Here is a 20,772-nt window from a genome sequence, read left to right as displayed (position 1 = left end):
GTGAGACTGGATCTGAAAATTGTTTGCAGCAGCACCTCTGCGTGCCGGGGGATGGCGCCACACGACCCTGCCTGATGTTGTCCACGTACGTGACGTCAGCGAGGTCATACAAGTACCTCCCTGCTCGCTTCTTTTCCGTGTGCAACGCGGATCCCGAGTGAGCTCCTCTGGCCTGTTTTCAGCCCTCTTTTTCGACGCTTCGCTTCGAGAACAGTGTGCGATGCCTTCGGGCTTTAAATCTTGTATTTCCTGTTTGCGGCAAATGTCCGCGACTGACCTGCATCTTATTTGTATGTGGTGTCTGGGATGACTCCACGGACTGAGGCGCCTGCCAGCGTCTGAAACCAAAGTCTCGGCGGGAGGGCCGTATGAAGCTTCTTTCGGCACGGCTGTCCCAGTTGGAGTCGTCACGCCCCCCGGCCTCGTCATCGTCTTCAGGTCCCTCCTTTGTTCGGTTACGTTGTTGATCGCCTTCTGAGGTCCGGGGCCGTCGTTCTCCACTTGGTAAGTCAAGGCGTTTGTCGCCTAAGTCTTCGACCTCACCTTCTTCTGTTGTCAGGGGCGCTGGTTCCCGGGCCTTTTCGGACGTGCGCTCCCGAAGGTCGCCCCCCTCTATCCGCACTTTCAGGGTGTAGGGGCGACTCGGGACCAAATGGAGGCCTAGGCTACGGCTTTGCAGGCCTCCCTTGGGTCCTCTCCTGTTCCTGGGGCATCCTCGGGACCTCTGCTTCTTGTGGGGTCTCCGACGGCCTCGCTGGCCGGTTCGCCCCCGGTGCCTTTTGAGCCCTTGCCTCCCAGGAACGTCGGAGATGTGGTGTCGTTAGGGACGCGGCCTAAGTGGGTCCCCCTCTACGCTCCACATGGAGTCGTTAGGGCCCAGCTAGGTCCCCCTCTTCGGCTCATGGTGCCTCTGCTGCGCCGCATAGCCCCGCGGGGCTCCCTGTGGCACCGCAGGTGGTTGCCGGTGCTCATAGCCCTGACTTGAGCACACCCCAGCCTTCAGGGCAGGCGGCCGACTGTCAGGAGCCGGGGTCGGCGCCGTCCTGGCGCCTGAGGCTCGCCTTCTCGGCTCTGCCTCCGCTCCTTTCCCCGGAATCGGAGTCTGTTCTGGATGAGGCGGTGCCGGGACGGCGCCGGAAGATTGCCTCGCCGGCCCCAGCGCCCTCTCCTTCTTCTGAGGGGGAGTTTGTCATAGTTTTGTCGCCGGACGGTGTCGACTCGTCGCCGGATGCTGAAGAGTCGGCGTCTGACGAGGCGCAATCGGCGCGGACACGCGTCGTTTCGGTGCCGTATCGACGCCGGGTTCTGGACTCTTCTATAGAGGCCTCTGAAGAGTTCGGCGACGCCATCCCGCACTGCGTCACCGGAGTTAGTGTTGCCAGTGCCCCACTTAGAATTTGTGGAGCCTCCTCAGGAGCTCCCAGATCCAGCAGGCTGTTCGCCTCCCCAGGAGCCCCGTCAGGATCCTCACTCTTCCGTGGGGCTTCCTTCCGTGAAGCATTGGGCACACCCTCAGTGTCTTGGGAGGGTTCAGCTTACAACCCTACCCCACTGATGAGCTGTTTTCCCCTACACGGAGGGGTACCGAGGCCGGTGTGGCTTTTTTGAGAGTGGTATCTTTGGCTACCTGTGTTTTAAATATGCAACCCCCCTCTACCCCTTTATCTGTGGACCCCTTGCTTGAGGTCCTGCACCGTGGGTCTGGAAATATGGAGCCGCTTTTGCCTTTTGAGGCTTCCCTTTATGATGCCCTCTTGGGTACCTGGGTCCGACCTGCGTCTGGTAACCTGGTGGCTCGTTCAGTTTTGCACTGCCACCGTCCGGCTCCACATGATCCTGCCTGTCTTTTTGTGCACCCTGATGCGCAGGGGTTCGTGTTGCAGACTGCCTTTCCTTCTCTGCCCCTCTTCCTCTCAGGAGTCCAGGTGGCTTGAGTCATGGGGTAGGAACGTCTTTGCATCCACTAGTGCTGCCCTACGGTCCCTTAAATACAGTGTGTGTTTTGGCTCAGGCTACCTCTGCCCTATGGGACTCTGCAGAGTCTTTGCATACTGCCACCTCTGAAGGTGCTCGCGTTGATCTCCTTCGCCTCATCCAGGATGGCCGCGACCTTGTCGAATTCACAATCCGTTCAGCCTTAGATACTGCGAATTCTTTGGGCAGAGCCATGGCGAGCTCTGTTGCCTTAAGGCGTCATGCTTGGTTGCGAGATAGCATCTTCCTGAAAATATCCGGGAGCGACTGGTTGACTTACCCTTTGATGGGGTTTTGCACTTTGATGCTCACGCAGAGTCGGTGGTTCGCCGGCTCCTGGCGGGCTTTCGTCCTTCCACTTAGCCCTTTTGGGCCTGTCTTCTATGGTACTTTTTCATTTTGCATCCTTAGATGTTTACCATGGCCAGTGAGCCCTAAGTCTTCTTTTTTCTGTGGTCAAGGGTGCTTACCCTTTTATTGGCATCCCTTGGATGCGTTTTTGCTTTCAGCTGCCTGTTGGCCTTTTGTGGTCGTGTTCCACAGGTTGCTGTGTCCTCTGACTGTGGTAGTCAGCCGGTGGCTTGGCTCGGTGATGTTATTACGGCTCGGAACTCAGCTCACTGGTTCGGTTCGTTACTGCGTTCTTTTGTCCTGGCTTCTTTCCCTAAGAGGTGTCCCCCGTTGTTTGGGGTATACATACTCCATGTGGGGAACTTGTACGCTATTATATAGCTTTGCTTATCTCGCCTGGGGGTCATGTGGGCTCCATGCGTCGCTTGGTGGTCCGTTGTACTGTGTTCTATGTTTTTCCCTTGGTGTCATCTGCTTTCGCCATGGTCATCCACCTCCTTTGGAGGTTTCATGGTCTCCTCTTCCAAAACGGCTCCTACCTGCCCTTACTGTTCTAGGTATGGTCCGGTATATACATGTTCATGCTCCTGACTCGTTCTGTCTCTGCATAATTGTATGTTTATAAATAATGTCTACATGTCGGTTGCCTTAGTATCCTCTTCCTACGTCTCTACCTCTTGTCGAGGCTGTGACGTCTGGACCAATCTCTCCATGTGTGGAGGGTTTTTCGGAGTTGTTGCAAGTTGGCCATGGGTTCCTTCTTGCTTCTGCTTACTGGAGTCGTTTTCCAAATTGACATATGCTCTCTTTTTGTTGTTCAACGCTGTATGTATCTTTCTGGAGTGTTGGTCTTGGATTCTGAGATTTTTCCCACCTTTCGTTACCGTGGTGTTTTTGGCCTCTTCCTTCGGATATGCTTACTCTTGTTGCAGCATTTCAAAAAAACAAGAGCGACCCATATGTCCTTGTGAACTGGGTAAGCACTGAAGCTGAAGAAACAATGTTCACAAGGAACTCATTTATCTAAACAATTCTAAATATGCAAACTTAGATGATTTGCTCAGACTTAATACAAAAAACACAATATTGATATCAAATACGACCTCCAGAGTCGGTCACGGTAGACTTTATCTTACATTGTGTCTAAAAAAGCCCATCACAACAATTAGTCAAATCGTATTTACTTCAGCCGAAGTAGGTGACATTTATTTTGCATTTACAGTTTGTACCACAGATGCATTTTGTAGTACTTAAAGCATTTGAGCATATTGCATATAATTGCACATTGAGAGTGATTTGTGAGTCCCAGTGGAGTGACCATAACCTAACTTAGTGAATATTACGTGAAAACAAGTGGAGAGTGGGGAATTGGTTATTGGTAAAACATCAAAAGGAGAGCTGTACACAATAAAAAATTAATTATTTAGGCTCGCTCTTCTGTTTTTTGTCGACAACGTTTCGACCCTCTCTTGTTACGGGGTCTCTTCAGGACAGCGTTTCTGGGGACAGTACAGCACAAGACATCTATTTCATGTGGTTTCCTAGCAGTCCAGGTAGTTGCCGTTGGATGGTGAGGAACCGAGGGTCAGGACAGCACATTAGCTGAACTATTAAATGGTTCCATCGATCATGGGTTAACGGTAGAAACCCTTGGATGAAGCCTGATGCAATGCTGATCACTGAATGCAATACCGGGACGAATCAAGCGTCGCCGCGTGGACCTCTGAATAGAGCGATGTTCCATCCTTCTTTACTCTTGTTGCAGCTACGCCTGCGGGTCCGTTCTTTTGATGGCAGTGGTCATTGATTACTGTCTACAAGTCTATGTTGTGGGTTGTTTCTCACTTGGACCACATACTGCCCGGTCGGGCACTCTTCTGTTCCTGTGTAAGACACTTTAAGGTCTCTTTGGTCTTTTGCCGGCAAAATATTCTACCTGCTTTGGCTGATCAAAGATTGGTGCTATTGTCCCTCCTTACCCCTTTTGGGGTTGGGTGTGCACTTGGCATGCTTCTTGTCCTGCTGGGTTTTTCCCTACGCATTGCTCAGCTTCTGGCTCTTGCCTTTGGGCTCTTGCCACCGGCTCCTTCGGCTTCCTTCTATAGGCTAGTCTGTTAGGTGCTGGTTACTTAGAGTTCTTTTCAAGCTTGGGTCAGGCACTTATCGTGCGCCATTTAGCGGGGAGTGATCCTACCTATCATTTTTTTTATACGGGTATGGTGTGGCGCCATTCTGGTATGTTATTCGGATTTCTTCTATACTGTGACTTCTGCTCTTCGTGCTGCTGGGGTTGCTGTCGGGCTGTTCTGCCACAGCTTCCCACCCCCCTTATCCGTCACTCTGTTGCCAGATCAGATGCTTGGCGCTTTCTGTTGTCCTGTCGCAGACCCGCCTCCCTTGGGGTATGGCTGTGGTATCTATTCTAAGTTAAGGAATCTGCTGCTAGATGTCTCTATCAGATGTACGAGTTACTTGCCTTCGGTAACGATGTATCTGGTAGAGACGCTGTTTAGCCGCAGATTCCTTAACGCCCACCCAGCCTCCCCGTTCTGCGAGGACCTAGTCTAGTGGTGTTTTCCCCTGGCCTCTTCGGTTGCCATTGGGTTATATCTCAAAGGTGTTCAGATTGTTGCACTCCCCTTGGTGCTTTCATATACAGTTTGCCTCTTCTGGGGGCTTCTTTCTGTTGTATGGTGCCTTTGATTCACAAGGAGGTTCGTTTTCCTCTCCAGTTCCCTTCCCCCTGCTCTACTACCTCGGGGTCCTGGTCTCCTCGTTGTTATCCTCAATGAGGGTCTGTTGTGCTCTTTCCTACCTCTGTTTTTAAAAGGGGAAGGGCCAGTCTTCTCATTCTTTCCTACAGTGGACGGTTGTTCTTTCTGTGTTCCATTCTCAGTGGAGGGGACAGTTCCACATGGCACTTTTAGTCTGTTTCTTTTTGTCGATGTTCTTCCCTTGTTCCACTCGAAAGGGGCTTCCGTTTTGCTTGCGGGGCTCTTTCTCACGGCTTCCACTTATATGTGTAGGCAGTGTCTATTCTGTCTTTCAGATGGTGTCTTCCACCATCCTCCTCCTTTATTAACGGATTTTTCATCCATCGGACACTGTTCCCATACTTTCACAGTTTCTGGTTGTTGGCTCCGCGTTGTGCCGCGGAAAAGTTTCTCTTAAGAAAACTGATGTCAGCGCGTCGGGAGGGACTTGTATGACCTCGCTGACGTCACGTACGTGGACGACGTCCAGGTGGGGTCGTGTGGCGCCGGCGCTCAGAGGCGCCGCTGCAAAAAAATTCCGGATACAGTCTCACGCCTGGGGATATTCTAAGTTAAGGAATCTGTGGTTAGACAACGTCTCTACCAGATACATCCTTACCAAGGGTAAGTAACTCGTACTTTAGAGCAATCCTGAATTTCTTCCCTATTTAAAAAAAAGTGTGGCCCCCACACCAGATGGAAATCCTTAAAAGGAGTGGGCTAATTTTATAAAATATTCTACATACCCCAAACCCAATTCATCATGGACAAACGAGCTTGGGCTAGCGGAACCAACCCCAAGCAACTTTCAACAAAACAGATTCTCTTCCTACGGCACTTTCATAATGTTCTGGTATCCCCAAATGACAGCACCATAGGTAAGTACTGATAAACATTTCATCCTATAGATTTGAAGCAGGGGAACTACAGGTTTGTTGCCAATAGATAAAGAGAACTTAAAGAGGGTCCCACAAGCTTGGTTAAAATGCTGGCACCTAACTAGACCTGGGGTCCGATTTCTATATTGGTCAAAAGTGACACCCATATATTACTGCAATGCGCTGTACCTCAACATCATTGTGGCTTCCCTGAGCAAGCTTCAGGCTGTTCAAAACGCGGCGGCCAGACTGATCCTTGACATTCCTAAGCATCAATCAGCCAGAGAGGGGATCCGTGCTCTGCATTGGCTCCCCATTAGGAAGCGGATCTTCTTCAAGGTCCTTAGTACGGTTTACAAGGCCTTGCACAGTAAAGGCACGCCGTAGCTGAAAACCATGTTCCAAAGTGTACACCCCCAGGAGGACCCTGAGATCCTCCTCCCAGAAAAAACTGATCTCCTAAATTCCACAGGGTCAGATGGTGCAGACGCTCCTTCTCTGTGGCGGCCGCCGAACTCTGGAACCCTTCTGCCTCCCTCTATTTCCAATGCGGATTCTCTCTTGGTGTTTAGAAAGCTGCTGAAAACATGGCTCTTTCAACATAGTTGGTTGATCTGTGCCTTTCTTCTCCTCTTCGTCTGCCCAGCGCCTCGACACCCTTGGGTATTAGTGCGCATTATTAATTTTATCCTATTTAAGTCCATGAACACTAGGTGAATAGTGCTTTGTTTCGCCACCACATATTTCCCAATCAACTGATTAAGATTGAGACACTCTTCCATTGTTCCCTTGCCCTCCCTAAACCCATACTGGACAGGACTCAAGATATTAACTTGTGCCCACTCTTCATTCTGACTCAGAATAATTCTTCCTGCCACTTTGATAATCGAATTTAACAACGAGATGGGCCTATAATAGCTAGGGTCCTGGCGGTCTAATTTATTTTAAAACGGGCACAATTGTGGCAGCTTTCCATTCCAAGGGAAAACCCTTACAGCAGCTGTTAATAATGTTGGTGATCATCGGGTCCAAAACTGGATATTTGTCTTGTATAGGTCCGTGGAAACTCCATTGGGCCGGGAGCCCTGTTATCTGGGCTAGTCTGAATAGGCTCCCATACCTCCTCCATCCTAAACTTGATATCTAGGGGGAACTTGACTTTCAAGTGGTCAGCTCATGCCCATGGAGTAAATTGCAGAAATAGGAGTCGACCACTGCTCAGGAGATATATGCGTACCAATATCCCCAGGGACATCTAGGATCAATTTTTTTCCCTTTACTATCTCACAGAATTCCCTGGAGTCTCTCTTAGCGCTTTTATACATTAGTCTGTCCCATGCCTCTTATCTCATTTCAAAATGGCTACACATCAGGTCAGGGGATTGCGCTTTTCACCTTTAGTCTCCAAAAACTGATAACTTGAGTTTCTCAATGTTCTCATTGTGAGAGTGGAAAAAAGCCACATCTTGTAGTCGGGGTTCTATCTTTATTTATTAGTCCTATTCTTCTATATGTTTTTCATATTTGTTTTGACCATTATCTGCTTTTGTCATTGTTTTATTTCTCCCAAAACAGTTATTTTCCACATGTATTTTTTTATTTATTTAAAACTAAGTATATATAGAAATAATCGTATGTTTATCCTGTAAACCGCTATATAGCACTACTTTTAAAGGACTGCTGTGATTAATGTTACTGAGTAGAAATGCAGTAAATATACTTGTAAGGCTCAGGTATGTTAAGTGTCTTCCAGAAAGACTGTTAAAGCCAGGCTTACTCACCTCATTGAGATCTTGAGCACAAAAGTATTTTCAATGCACTGAGTCAAGCCTTTTTTTGCAGAATAACCTTTTCACATTAATCAGGCAAACAATTGGGTTTGTCCGTATTTTGGGTTTAGTTTATAAAAATGTAATATGAGCAGCCTTAATGTAAGCATGCACACATGCCTCTGCCTTTTAGAGACTGCGTGAGCCCTTCAGGGATTAGTCATGAAGCTGCTTAATTGTGGTTGTATGTAGGCTGGAAAATGTAATAACTTCATCTAACTTCCCAAAAGCAGTAATGCCATAGTATAATCTTTATAATTTCTTTGTAATGATTCTATGGGGTACACTATCATTAAGTAATGATCAATTTCCAAAGAAAAATTGCTTTTAAAGAGGTAAGATTTTGCTTTCTTTTTATATATCGACTTCATGGGTGCACTACTTGGGTTGGTTTTGACATTTCTGTTGACTCTAAAGCAAGACCACTGATCTAAGGAAAGCAGAGGACCATTAAAAAGAGTAATGTAAGCGGTTACTCTAAGGTTGTGGTTAGTTCTTTAAAAGCTAAGCTAAGTTTGATGTTTCATGCGTCTTCTTGCTTCGTTGTATTGCTCAACTGACGGGCTATGTTGTGTGTTGTTCATTGCTCATAACAATACATCTTTTTTTAATTGCTTTGTCCTGTTTTTCTCAATCATATTTTCACCATCTCACTCATCTCATTCTCCACCACTCTCCTAACCCAGGAGCCATTGAAGGTATGCCAAGCAATTTCATATGTTGTTTCTTTTTGCTTTTTATGTGTTCTTGTGTTTGTGTGCATCTGTTAAAACGTACTGCATTAAGCATCAAACATTGCTTCTTCACTTTTACAGCAGGTATTTTAATGTCAACATTAAAAGGGTCTAACTAATGTAGTGTTCTCCAGTCCCTCATTAGGTCAGACTGCTGTCATTCTAAGTTTTCCAGTTAACAAGAGTGCAATTGGGGCTAATATGCCCATACACTAACTAATTTAGAATTCCTGCATTGCTCTATAATTATTTTTTTCCTGAAATTAAGGCTTAACTAAATGAATCTGTGGACGTTCATGGTGAACTTGGGTAGGAAAGCACTGTTCTTATGGGCACAGAGTTGATGAGATCCTAATACACCAATTGATGTTTGTACACTGTGCCAAGAAATGAGAACTGATTTAGAACTTTTGAATTGTTTATAAATGTCTGCACAAAGGAAATGGTGTAATTCACTAAGGTTATTGGCATTAATATTTTCTCTGTTTTTATGATTTGTTAAATGTGTGCTTTTTTATATTTTCCAACATCTAATCTGGACAATGTTATGATGAATTGTCATGTAGTGTTATTGTTTGTTTTCTTTTAATAAGCAATTGTGTAAACATTTTAAATATTCATATACAAAGGCATTGACAGCCTGGTGGTGCATTTTCACATTTCAAATGTAATTTAAAATTAAACTTTCAAATCTAAAATATTCAAAAAGTAAATTGTGTAGGTATATGGGGATGGAATAAGTCCTCAAATTCAGTTAAGTAGAAAAGGTTGTTACATCACTAACATTGTATGAATACCGAAATATCTGAGTTGCCATAAAAGTACTATTGAAGTATGAAATCAACTCCTCCTACCATTGAGTGATTGAATTCTTCCTCAGCTTATACCTTCCTATCAGAAAAGTTGCCCATGAAAATCAAATCTTCCCTTATTGTAAAAACCTTTTCTAAAATCAGTAGACAACTTGGACCTGCATTTTAAAAATGTCAATAGTATATAGGTTGGCTCTATAACAAGCTTGTAACTGAGAGATTTAAGATCTTGTTTTATGTTAAGTACATTTGCTCTTCGATCCAGGTTTTAATGCCTGAATAAATCTTGCTTGCATTGCCATTCCTATGATCCCATTCTGATTTATGTAAACTGACATTCAGGGAATGGGTAGTGGTAATCTGAGGTATTTACTTTTATACCCAACACTATCCATTCATGTTATCGGTATAGGATCTTCATGTTTTGACCACATGCAGTGAAAAGGCTTGTTTGTCGCCATATGCGCACGTCTTGTAAGTGTTGAAAATTGATCCTCTTGCGATTATCAAGTTGCCCCTCACCCGATCTGGAATAAGCACATTACTGTTTAATAAAATACAGATCCTTTTTTCGTCCCACTGTTGAATTAGTGCAAGAAAAGTGAAATGAATGTTAAAGGAAAACTCATTATAGGCCATGTCCTGTACGGACTAGGTACTGTGTGCAGTGTGAACAGCATATGTTATGTGACCATAGTATGTGACCTAGGTATTCAGCTGTGAGGCATCATTCATGGCTACCAGCACACTTGTTTGCCTTGGAGTGATGGACACAGTTTAGAGGGATGTTGGTCCTTGTGAGGTGCATATTTAATTTCTGTTAGATGATAACCAATGATTTCAGACTCATGAAATTCACTGAAAAGCCCTTAGTTCAGGTTAGATTGGAAAAAAATTATATCCTGCTATTAGTGTAAAAGCCTTTTGAATGTCACTGTAAAAACGTTTAGTTGTCAAGAACCTCAAAATCACAAATTCAACAAAGCAGGTTGCTACATAACCTCAACTGCCATGTGATACACTGCTTGATTGGATGTCCATTCGTTAATGGCTTCTCTTGCGATGGAAATGTCTCTTGAATGGTGTATCATTGTGTTCCTACCCTGAGTGCCAGACATGGAGTATCTGGTATCCTGGTTTTTAGGTCTCGGCTACCAGACCGTGCATGCGCAGTCTGGTGTGAGACACATTGTGGGCTTACCAAGAACATGCAGGGGCTTGGAGACTGTCCTTTTTTAACATTGGTTGTCTTAACTGTCACTCTCCTTTTCTTGCTTCTTATTTGTGTCTCAACTTGTCCATCTTCTGTTTGTCCCTTCCATAGAGCTCTTTACCATCACTTTTGATTGGCTGGCTTCTATGCTTCTTTTGCTTGCTCTTCAAGCACTGCTTTTTGTTTTCAGTTAAGCACTCTTATGAAGGTGCAATTTTTTCCAGCTGTCTCCCTCGTACTTCTCTCCCTCCGCACTCCATGTTGCTCTCTGTCACCATTGTGTTTCTCCTGACTGCTCTGTGTTGCACTCTCCCTTATGTTCCCTCCCCCATTTCTTTCTAGCTTGTGTTCTTCTTCCTTGCCCACTCCATTTTGCTCTCCTGTCTGTTGCCTTCTCCCACTCACACCCTCCCATGTCTGTTGCTACTCTTTCCCGACCTCTGTACTCCCACCCAGTTATCCTGCTTATCCATGTGCTTCTCCACCTGCCCGCTCCCCAATGCTTTTGTTATACATTTCCTATGAATTTAGTAGGACTGTGTATTAGGTCAACACAACTTCCTGTACAATCAGTAAATGTTGGTTTGTTTGACTAGCTCTAACCTTTCAGAGTTATAGATGTTATTGGTAACCTCAAACATGACCACTCTGATTCCCAAGGAATTAGTGGAAACAAATCTAACCCTTTTGTTTGTCACTTTAGCATGCCCAAGGTTTCACAAAGAAAAGAGAAGATAATGCATTTTCAAACATTTATTGAAAAGCTTGAATCGTTGTAAATAAATCATAAACTGTGATTATCGGAAAGATGAGACACATCATTGTTAAGCATTACTAGAATGGTGAAAAACACAAACCATTCAACCATGTTAATTGTTCATAATGTTACTAAGGTTACTCCTATCTATCATTAATTTCTCTATGCTAAAGAGCATGTTGGGAGTACCCACCTGCCAAGCATATTGGAATGACCCAACCCCATACCTTGGTACTGTATGTCAGGAAGTCAGTCTCAGTGCATTAATAAATGCACATACATCTGAGTGGGCAGGCTATCGGGTAGTTTTCCTTAATCCTACGATCAATATTTGGCCCATATTTTGCTGGACTGGTACCTTTTTTTAGAAGGTATTTAGGTAATCCTGCCAAGAGAGAATTGCAGTAATCCATTCTTGACAGGTATAAGGCATGGATCCGTTCTTTTCTTGCTGAAGTCTGGATAAAAGGAAGAATTTTCCTAATAATTCTTATAAGTTTGAAACCTGTCAAACATCACTTTTTAATTTGCTCGGCAAGAGTCTATCACTACAAGATTTTGTCTTTGCTGCACAGGAGAAGGTGGTGTCAAGAGCTACCGGCAAGCTATTTGTAGTGCCAAAGATTTCTTTTTTCTTTGCTCAATTTAAGACCCAGGAGGGAGAGTTCATCCATGCTGCACTTTTACAAAGGCTGCTTTTGTAAGCAATTTCTGCAAGATTATTTTCCAGTCTAAAGACAGCTGAGTATCATCTGCTTAAAGAGTCCTTTGGAATTTCATTCTATACTTGATTGTAGGCAAGGGAGCCATGCATAGATTGAAAAGTATAGGGCTCAGCATGCCCTGTGAGGCAGTGAGCAGGATGGGCTTGGGAGAAGATCTCCGCTTGCCATGTGACTGTCTGGTCATTTAAGAGAGAGATGAACCAGGCCAGGACTAGCCTTGAGATCCAGGCAGCCTTTATCCTATGAAACAGAATGAAGTGGAAGTGATAAAAGGTTGCTGATAAGGCTAGAAATTTCATGGCAGCCACTCCGTTTCCATCTAAGATGTATCTGAAGTCACCAGAGCCCTTGGCCAGGACCGTTACTGTTGAGAGTGCCTTGCAAAAGCCAGACTCTGACTGCCCATTTGTGCATTACCACAACTTTGTGCATTACCACAACCACCGTCCAGAAGCAGGAAAGCAGGCGACCATTACTGGACTCATCCAGGTTACCTTAAATTCCTGACCGGAGCACCTCCAACACCAGCTACTGCTGCCACTCCTGCACACTACCCCACTGCAGCTAAAGGAGTTAAGTCCAATTGGGAAGTAGCGGTCACTGGATTTCGGCCGACCTCGGTCTTGCACTTCATAAACCTGCATTGTGGTGAGATACCAAAGATAAAGAGACCTGCGATGAGCTGAGCACAAGGAACTTACTAGAGGGTTAAGTTGTACCTGGACAATGATTCCTACTGATAGAAGGATTCTTAACGCAAAGGGGAGAAAACCCTAGTTCGAGGAGAAGGGGGGGGGGGGGGCGGCTTTGGGAGAGAGGAGTGGATACACATAAAGGTGCAGTAGCCCCAGTGTCCAGATCAGGAAGTTGTGACTGCTCACTATTACTTGTGTAGTATCTGGTTTTTGTGTGTAATAACGCACTTGTCTTTCATAAAGTAAAGGCCAGGGTTGGAAATGCAGCCATTGCGCTGGTGGGTGATTGTTGAGTTCTGACCTTCAGCTCCCTCACACTACCTCCCTGAGAAGCCTGTGGCTTCACGCCATTGCTGCCACTGAGAGTCAAAGGCTGAAATGGGTGTATTTGGTCCAGTTTTGCTGAGCAATGGCAGAACGGACCCCAGGACATCAAAAGCAAATGACTTCCCCAGACCCCCTGCTTGTGTGAGGCCAGTAGCCCCTGCTTGCCTCTTGTCCCCTCCCTAAGCCTAATACATGTAGTATCACAGATGTCATCACAACTGACCTTTTCACTGAAGTCACGGAGTTCAGTATGAAAATGGTCTAGATTGTCATAGTGGAACAAGAGCATGGACATAAGAGCATTATAATATGTCCTACTCACCAACCATCATCCAGCAGCTCTTTAAACCTCTCCGAGAAGGAAAATGTGAAATCTGAACATTAAGATGGCATGTGTCGAATCACTTCATAATGAGACCACACACAGCAGGCCTGTTAGAAGAGAACGCTTACTGGTGCCATGAGTGCTGTGGCTGCCGGTGGAGGCCTTGTCAGTGAATGGAGCTGCTTGAGCAGAACTGATGTGCATTCTGGACACATAAGTAACAAGCCTGTTTAAGCTCTGTATAACCGTGCCTAGAAGATGTCACAAAGGAGTGTTAGGAGATGTTTCCTTTTTACTACCCTACAAAGTAAGATGTGAATAACTGGAAGGCAGATGTTTGTGAAAGCAACACTTGTACCAACACTGTGCAGAAAACAAAGCTGCCAGTAGAATATACATACATAGCAGAGATGTATATAAACACCCGAGTACTGTGTATTACGGTTTGTCTATTGAAAATGGGGCTCTAGCATGAATACATGGTTCAGTGGAATGTAGTTTACACTGAGTATGATGTAATCAATAATGTTAATACCATTTATTAAGCCATCTCTTAGTTCATAAGAGGTGCTTAGCTGAGTTAACTTCCATACCTGGCAAATTTCTAGGGTTTTGAGTTTTTGGGTGTTAACCTTTTGTATCACTTTAATACGTTTTTTTATGTATATCTTTATATGACTAAATGTAAAGGTTGCAGATACACTTACAACCACCAGTGTACCCTTATGAATTTTATTTGTTCTGTGTTTTTTTGGCAGGCACCTTGTTACCGAGATTGCCATCTGAACCAGGGATGACACTACTGACTATCCGGATTGAAAAGATTGGTCTAAAAGATGCCGGACAGTGCATTGACCCCTATATTACAGTTAGTGTTAAAGGTAAGTATTGGTGGAATTCAATAATTTTATAAGTCTATCATGTCTGTTGTATATATGTCGAAAGACAGATACTATGTTTTGGCTGTTTTTAAGAGCTTAAAGTTAAACTAAACTACCATTGAGAGGTAAAGAAAATATCAGCAATGATTTTTTTTTTTGTGCAAAATCATTCAAAAAGCAAAGAAAGTCAAACCATTTTCTAGACACACTCAACTTCTTAAACGGCAGTTGATTCTTTGTCACCCTAGCTAGGATAATGCTGTTGTCTAATCTGTGATTTTCCATCAGTGTGAGCTGTGACCCTAATTCTATTGGTGTGCTCACAAACATAAACTGAGATGTGACCGACCCGTCCAGGATTTTGTACTTTTAGTGGTTTATAATGCAAGTCTGGCTTGAATTTAGTAGCTGTTGAGGTGCCTTGTGGGAGCATTTGCCAGTTATTTGCCTTATTACTTGAAAACTAATCAAAATGTTTTTCTGAATTTAGATGTTTTTTTTTAACTTCAGTATCTAACTACAGTATCAATGAATCTTAGATGATTGACATTGAAGCCACCTTCGAAAAGCATAAATTACCTGAGTTATAGATCTCCATGAAGCACATCACCATGTCTGTGGATTTATACACACGTATAGTGCCATTATTTTTATTCTCTTACGTACAGCAAACTAGGCTATGGTAAACGGGAGAAGCCCAGTGAGCACATTTGTAAACTGACAATAAAATCAACAGTACATGCTTTACATCCGTTTGTTGCAGTAAAGTTGTTTCTATAACCAGCTGCAAGATTTGATGAGTATGAAATAGTCTGTCAGTTATGGGGCTAAAACTGCTGTATAGTGAGCCTTAAACTGTAGCTGTCGCATTGAAATGGCATGACACCGCCTTTTGGTCACAGACCTGCTAAAATGAAAAGGTAGTGGCTCCAAGGAGGCATGTTATAAAGTATGAATCTTAAACTGCAATAGATTTCTTTCTAGGAACGTCTTGCAACTTTAATTTATTTCCTTGTTTCTCCCCTCCCTGCAAATCGTATTTGTAGATTTTCTTGTTTGCCACCATGTCGTATACAGCAGTGACCATTGTTATACGTTGCCTCTGACTTAACATGGATGAATATGAACAAATCAAGTGAAGCACAAGTAAACACTTTTTTTGGTCTCACTCGCCTTCCTTTAGTCCTTGTTTTACAGAAGAAATTAAGGATGGGGATGAACTTGATTTTTAGCAGTGGCTGAATTTGTATTGTTTTCCAGTATATCATTGAGCTAATATACAGCATATATTTATTTTAATGATATACAGACACCCACACACCTGCACCACCACATGCTCACAGACATTCATGCAAAGACTCATTCCTGTAACCATTCGCCACACCTTTGTGGTAAATATTTCGTTACCGGTACTATTTTTTATGCGGTAAAGTCTATTAAGAATAACTCAGTAAATATAAGAGGCAGAATCCGTGGTATTAGAGGTTTTTAAAAGGCTTTATTCCTATACAAAGAAATACAATTCGAATTGTAGGCATTCTATTCCATCACCACGAAAGTTCAGGAAGGAAGGGCATACATTATTGACAGATAGGCAGTTTTATAGAAAATACATTACAGTGAAACAGATGCAAGAGGCGTAACAGCTGATAATACAGATAAACTGTGCATACGTAACTAATAGAGGCGGTCATATGGGCGTAATTTAATAAACGTCATTATACATGATGTCACAAGTGGGTGGATCCATAAGAGAATCCTGCAATGTCAGCAGAAATATTTGGCAGAGATGCGCGCGCAGCCACATGACGTGTGATTGACGTGCAACTAGAGGGTGAAGGGGACTTGACATTTAGCTCTACATGTGGAGACAGAAGTCTGGGGGTCATGTCAACCTAATCCCAAATCATATCTAATATCCTATGTTTAAAGAACTGTGTTATCCAAAAGGAGAGGTCTCTAGGATAGAATCTATTCTATACTGACTGTTAGTGCGTGTGCAAGCGTCTAAGTGTCTACACTAGATGCGAGGGGGTAGGAATATTCCATGGTAACGGGGCTATGAATTACTTGCATGAGGACAGCGAGGCCTGGCCCTTTGCACGGTAGCTGGAGGAATGTTTACCTAAACTGCTAGACAGGAATGCATCGGATGAGGAGCGGAGTAGATAATCTTGAAGGTGAAATACAGTTTTTGGCAGGCGACCGGCTGGATCAGGCACCGTTAGCCGCGCAGGGAGTAGGACAAAGTTCATGGATACAGATGCAGGCTCAGACTGGAGCTTTCAGAAGCAGAAGGCAGGAAAAGGCTTGATGACAGAATTCGGGGCCTACTCGCCTGAATCTGTAAAATGTGGAAAGTGAACCACATAGTCGGTGGCCTTTCATACTTAGGAATGGAATATCTGACCCATTCATGGCGGGTCTGAAAGAGGACATGTTGACGGTGGACGCACATATATTTGCGTCTTCAAAACTGGAGCAGGAGGGAACATACATGTACTTATAGCATGCACATGGAGCCGTTGGGGTCTACGATAGGGGACATAACTGATCACAAAATTCACATTTCCTCATTCCCTCCTTGTCCCCTACGGACCCTCAGGAGATATCGATCTTCATCAATCCATCGATCTGTTCATATAGCATCATTTGTTCTTCTTTCTTCTTCCGGGATCTTGAACGAAAACTTGGATGTGGGATACACGAGGTGGCACACAGACCACAAATCGCTGGCCCACATTGTAGACATAAGCAGCAACTGAATAGTATGAGAAAGCCAATACCTAGGAAGGATAGGATTCTCCATCCCCAGGCTGACAACACGCCCCAGAACCAACCGGACCAAGTCCAGGTGCCTGGACTCTGGTGTATCTGGCTTACAATCTTATGAAGGCGAGTTATGGCTTTATATACCGACGGCGAATTTTCTGGTATGAAAATGCAGCAACTTGATCCGATGACCCTACAAGCTCCGCCCCTATCGGCCAGGATGACGTCAAGGACAAGACGATTTTGAAGCACAACAATCCGCATAGCAGACTGCTCTTCTGTTAAATTGCCTAAGGCGGAAGTAGTCTCGTTCACTACTGCTTCAAGGGTTCTAGTTAATCTACGTATCAGCTTACTATTAGTGACTGTACCTATATAGGGAAAGAAACCCTTATTGAAATCTGTGTATTTTTCCCATGCTGTTTCAGTGTAATCGACAATTGGGAGATCTCTCTGCTGTCTATTGTGTACTAAATGGGTATTTCTATGATAATCAGGAGGAGCTAGGAAAACAGGTGGTAAAAGGAATGCTATGTAACAGGTACCATCCCAATCTAGAGGTAGACATATATATGCGGTCTGGCCACATATGAAGTAGGAATGATGGGAAGCTCTAAATGTAGACTTGCCTTGATCACTGAATTTTATTACAGTGGTGCATTTACTATGGCCCATGTGTATGGAACCATTCTTTCTTATACATAATTCCCCTTTTACTGGGAATACTGACATGGCGGGCAAGATTGGTGTAGCTTCAGATTCAACGTTCAGGATCATGAGGTTAAGTGTAAAATTACCTAATCCATATACTTCATTTTCTAGATCAGTTCCTGTTCTTCTGGGAAGTCCCTCCTTATTAGGGTAGCAGACTTTAAGCAAAACTAAGTTCAGGTTTCCCCATACCCAGTTGTCTTGACAAACTGCGGAATTTGAATCTAGGGAATTAATCAAACTAAACCATGCTCCACAGGAGCCATTGTGTGTGAACGGATAGGGAAAGAGGGGCAAAACTCCCTTATAGTTCTGATAGGGAGGGAGTCGGCCACATATCCAACAATTTGTGGCATTGCTGGTTTGATGGGAATGATGTAACATACTAATGAATGTGTTGTTGCGCAGCGCAAATCTATAGGACCACTCATGCGGAGGTAATTCGCTAAAAGAATGTTCTGCAGTTACGTTGTAAGCACGCTTAAGAATAGGGTAATACATGTGTAATAGTATGCTGATAATGATGATCAGAAGACTTAGAAAAAACAAAATTAATAATGTTACTGTGCAGTGACTACGAAATGATTTACAATACGCATGCTTCTTGAGCTGCATCTGATGATTTCTTTCTCTATTCCGGTCTAGAGGATACATGTCAGAGACAAATTCAACCGATTCACCTTGGAGAGGACTTAAACAATCAAATTGTCTGACTTACTAGACCTTAATTTTAGTTTGTAAAGTTCTGGTTTTGTTAATTCAGCCAAGGGGAGCTTTGAGTCTGTCTGTGAGGGAATGCAGGGTTGAGTATTCACACTGGATGGTAGTCCATAAAATTTCTTGATATGACTCTAGTGCAACCACCCTTTCCGTCCCTCGATCTTCACGGCTGTCCTTGTAGTCAGTAGAACTAGCTTCGGTGACTGCCACCTAGGCTCCAGTTGGGTCTTCCGGTCGAAATTCCTGACCAAAACCAGGTCACCAGGAACCACGTCATGGGGCTTCACCTCAGTATTGTCGGGAAAAGCTGCGGTTACCTGTGAACGACAAGATTGTAGTGCAGACATCAAGGAAGCCAGGTAATCTGTCAGCATATTACAGTCAACATCAGTGATTTTGCGAGGTATAGGCATCCCCCACATATTTGGTGGTCTACCGAAGATCACCTCGTACGGGGATAGCCCTGTTCGAGAATGTGCTACCATTCTCATGTAAAAGAGCGCAACTGGTAAGGCTACTATCCAATCAACACCTTTTTCCCTACATATTTTGGATAATCTAATTTTCAGAGTTTGATTATGGCGTTCCACGAGACCTGCCGCCTCGGGATGTCGGACACAGTGGAATTTCCATTGGTAGCCTAATAAAAGGGAAACGTGTTTCATTAGTTCGGATGAGAACGGCTGGCCGTTATCTGAGTAGACAACACGTGGTAAACCGTACCGTGGGAAGAATTCTCGAACTAACTGTTTGGCAGTAGTCGGGGCAGTGTAATCTGAAACCGGGTATGCTTCTGTCCAACGGGAAAGAGCACAGACAACTACGAGAACATATTTGAATCCTCGACATCGTTCCATCTGGATATAATCCATCTGGAGGACTTCAAAAGCATGATCGGGAGGTTGAAATCCACCCTGCTCTACGGGGATGCTTTTACCTGGATTAAACTGACAACATATCATACAGGTACGAACTTTTTGTTTAGCTGCTGCTCGCAAGTGTTTGTTGAACCAAATGTGTTGAATGCTGTCTAGCATAGCTTTTTCTCCTAGGTGCGCTGGACTATGTATTGTGTTAATGATAACTTGAACCATTGAGTCGGGAAGAAACCATATAGATTTTTCCTTCGTCATCCATCCTTGATCCGTTTGGATCCCTCCTAATTCAGTCCATTTCTTTATTTCTTCTGGTGTAGCATGTGTCTGTATGTCAATTACATCAAGGGCGGGATCCTTAACTGTCATGCAATGTGTTGGTGTCGGAACTATTGTCTTTGTCATGTCAGTTATGCGAGTCTGATTCTGAGCAGTCTGTTTAGCTGTTCTGTCAGCTAGGTCATTACCCTGAGAAATGATATCGGTAACCTTTGTGTGGGCTTTGCATTTCATAATCGATATTGCAGTGGGTAGATGAATCGCGTCTAATAGGGCTTGAATGAGGGGTCCGTGTTGGATGTGGGCACCGTGAGAAGTTTAATAACCTCTCTCTCGCCACAGTACGCCGAAGTCATGGACGACTCCGAATGCATAACGTGAATCCGTGTATATGTTGACTTTATTATTTTTGGCTTGAATACAGGCTTGTGTCAGAGCGATGAGCTCTGCTGCTTGAGCTGACAAAGTGTTAATGCAATTTGTTTCAATGACTTCAGTGTCTGTTGTGACTGCGTAAGCGGCCACTAACTCTCCTGTACTTGTTCTCATACATGACCCATCTACATACAATGTCAAGTCTGGATCTGACAAAGGGATATCTGTCAAGTCTTGTCTGGGTTTCGTCGTGATAGTAATGACTTCGACACAATCATGTGCCAATGGATCTGTTCCGCCTACTGGTAACAGTGTGGCAGGATTTAACGTATTACAACGTCTGATTTCTATGTGTGGCTGAAACAATGTTAATTCGTAACCGGTGAGTCTCGCTATAGTCAAGTGTTGTGTTTGTGTACGGTTCAAGAGAACCTCTACTGCGTGTGGTACTTGTACTGTCAATTGATGTCCTAATACTATGGCATCGCTTTGTCTGATAGCTAAAGCTGTTGCTGCCACCGATTTCAGGCACGCAGGAAGAGCCTGAGCTACTGGATCTAATGTACTAGAGAAATAAGCACATGGTTTGTGTGATCCTGCTTGTTCCTGAGTGAGCACTGACAAGGCAGTACCTTCGCGTTCTGTAACAAAGAGTGTAAACTGTTTATTGTAACATGGTGTTGCTAAAACAGGTGCTTGGCATAAAGCTTTCTTTAAGTTTTCAAAGGCGTGTGTATGTTCTTGAGTCCAAGGGAGGACAGTCGATGTGGCTGCCTCCGGTGTTGT

The 20,772-nt window shown here is 44.2% G+C and overlaps 1 protein-coding gene across 2 annotated transcripts in view; it reads left to right on the top strand.

Moving 5' to 3' along the window:
• AIDA (axin interactor, dorsalization associated) overlaps window positions 1-20,772 on the top strand; it is a 180,980-nt gene that overhangs the window by 100,269 nt on the left and 59,939 nt on the right. For both annotated transcript variants that reach the window (XM_085612971.1, XM_085612970.1), the window contains exon 7: window positions 14,132-14,254. In XM_085612971.1, coding sequence (XP_085469097.1) covers window positions 14,132-14,254 — 123 coding nt within the window. The remainder of the gene's footprint in view (window positions 1-14,131; window positions 14,255-20,772) is intronic.

This window comes from Triturus cristatus, chromosome 6 (assembly GCF_964204655.1).
Source record: "Triturus cristatus chromosome 6, aTriCri1.1, whole genome shotgun sequence".
NCBI lineage: Eukaryota > Metazoa > Chordata > Amphibia > Caudata > Salamandridae > Triturus > Triturus cristatus.
The sequence above is the reverse complement of the archived record's forward strand: the minus strand, read 5'-3'. Positions and strand labels throughout refer to the sequence as shown.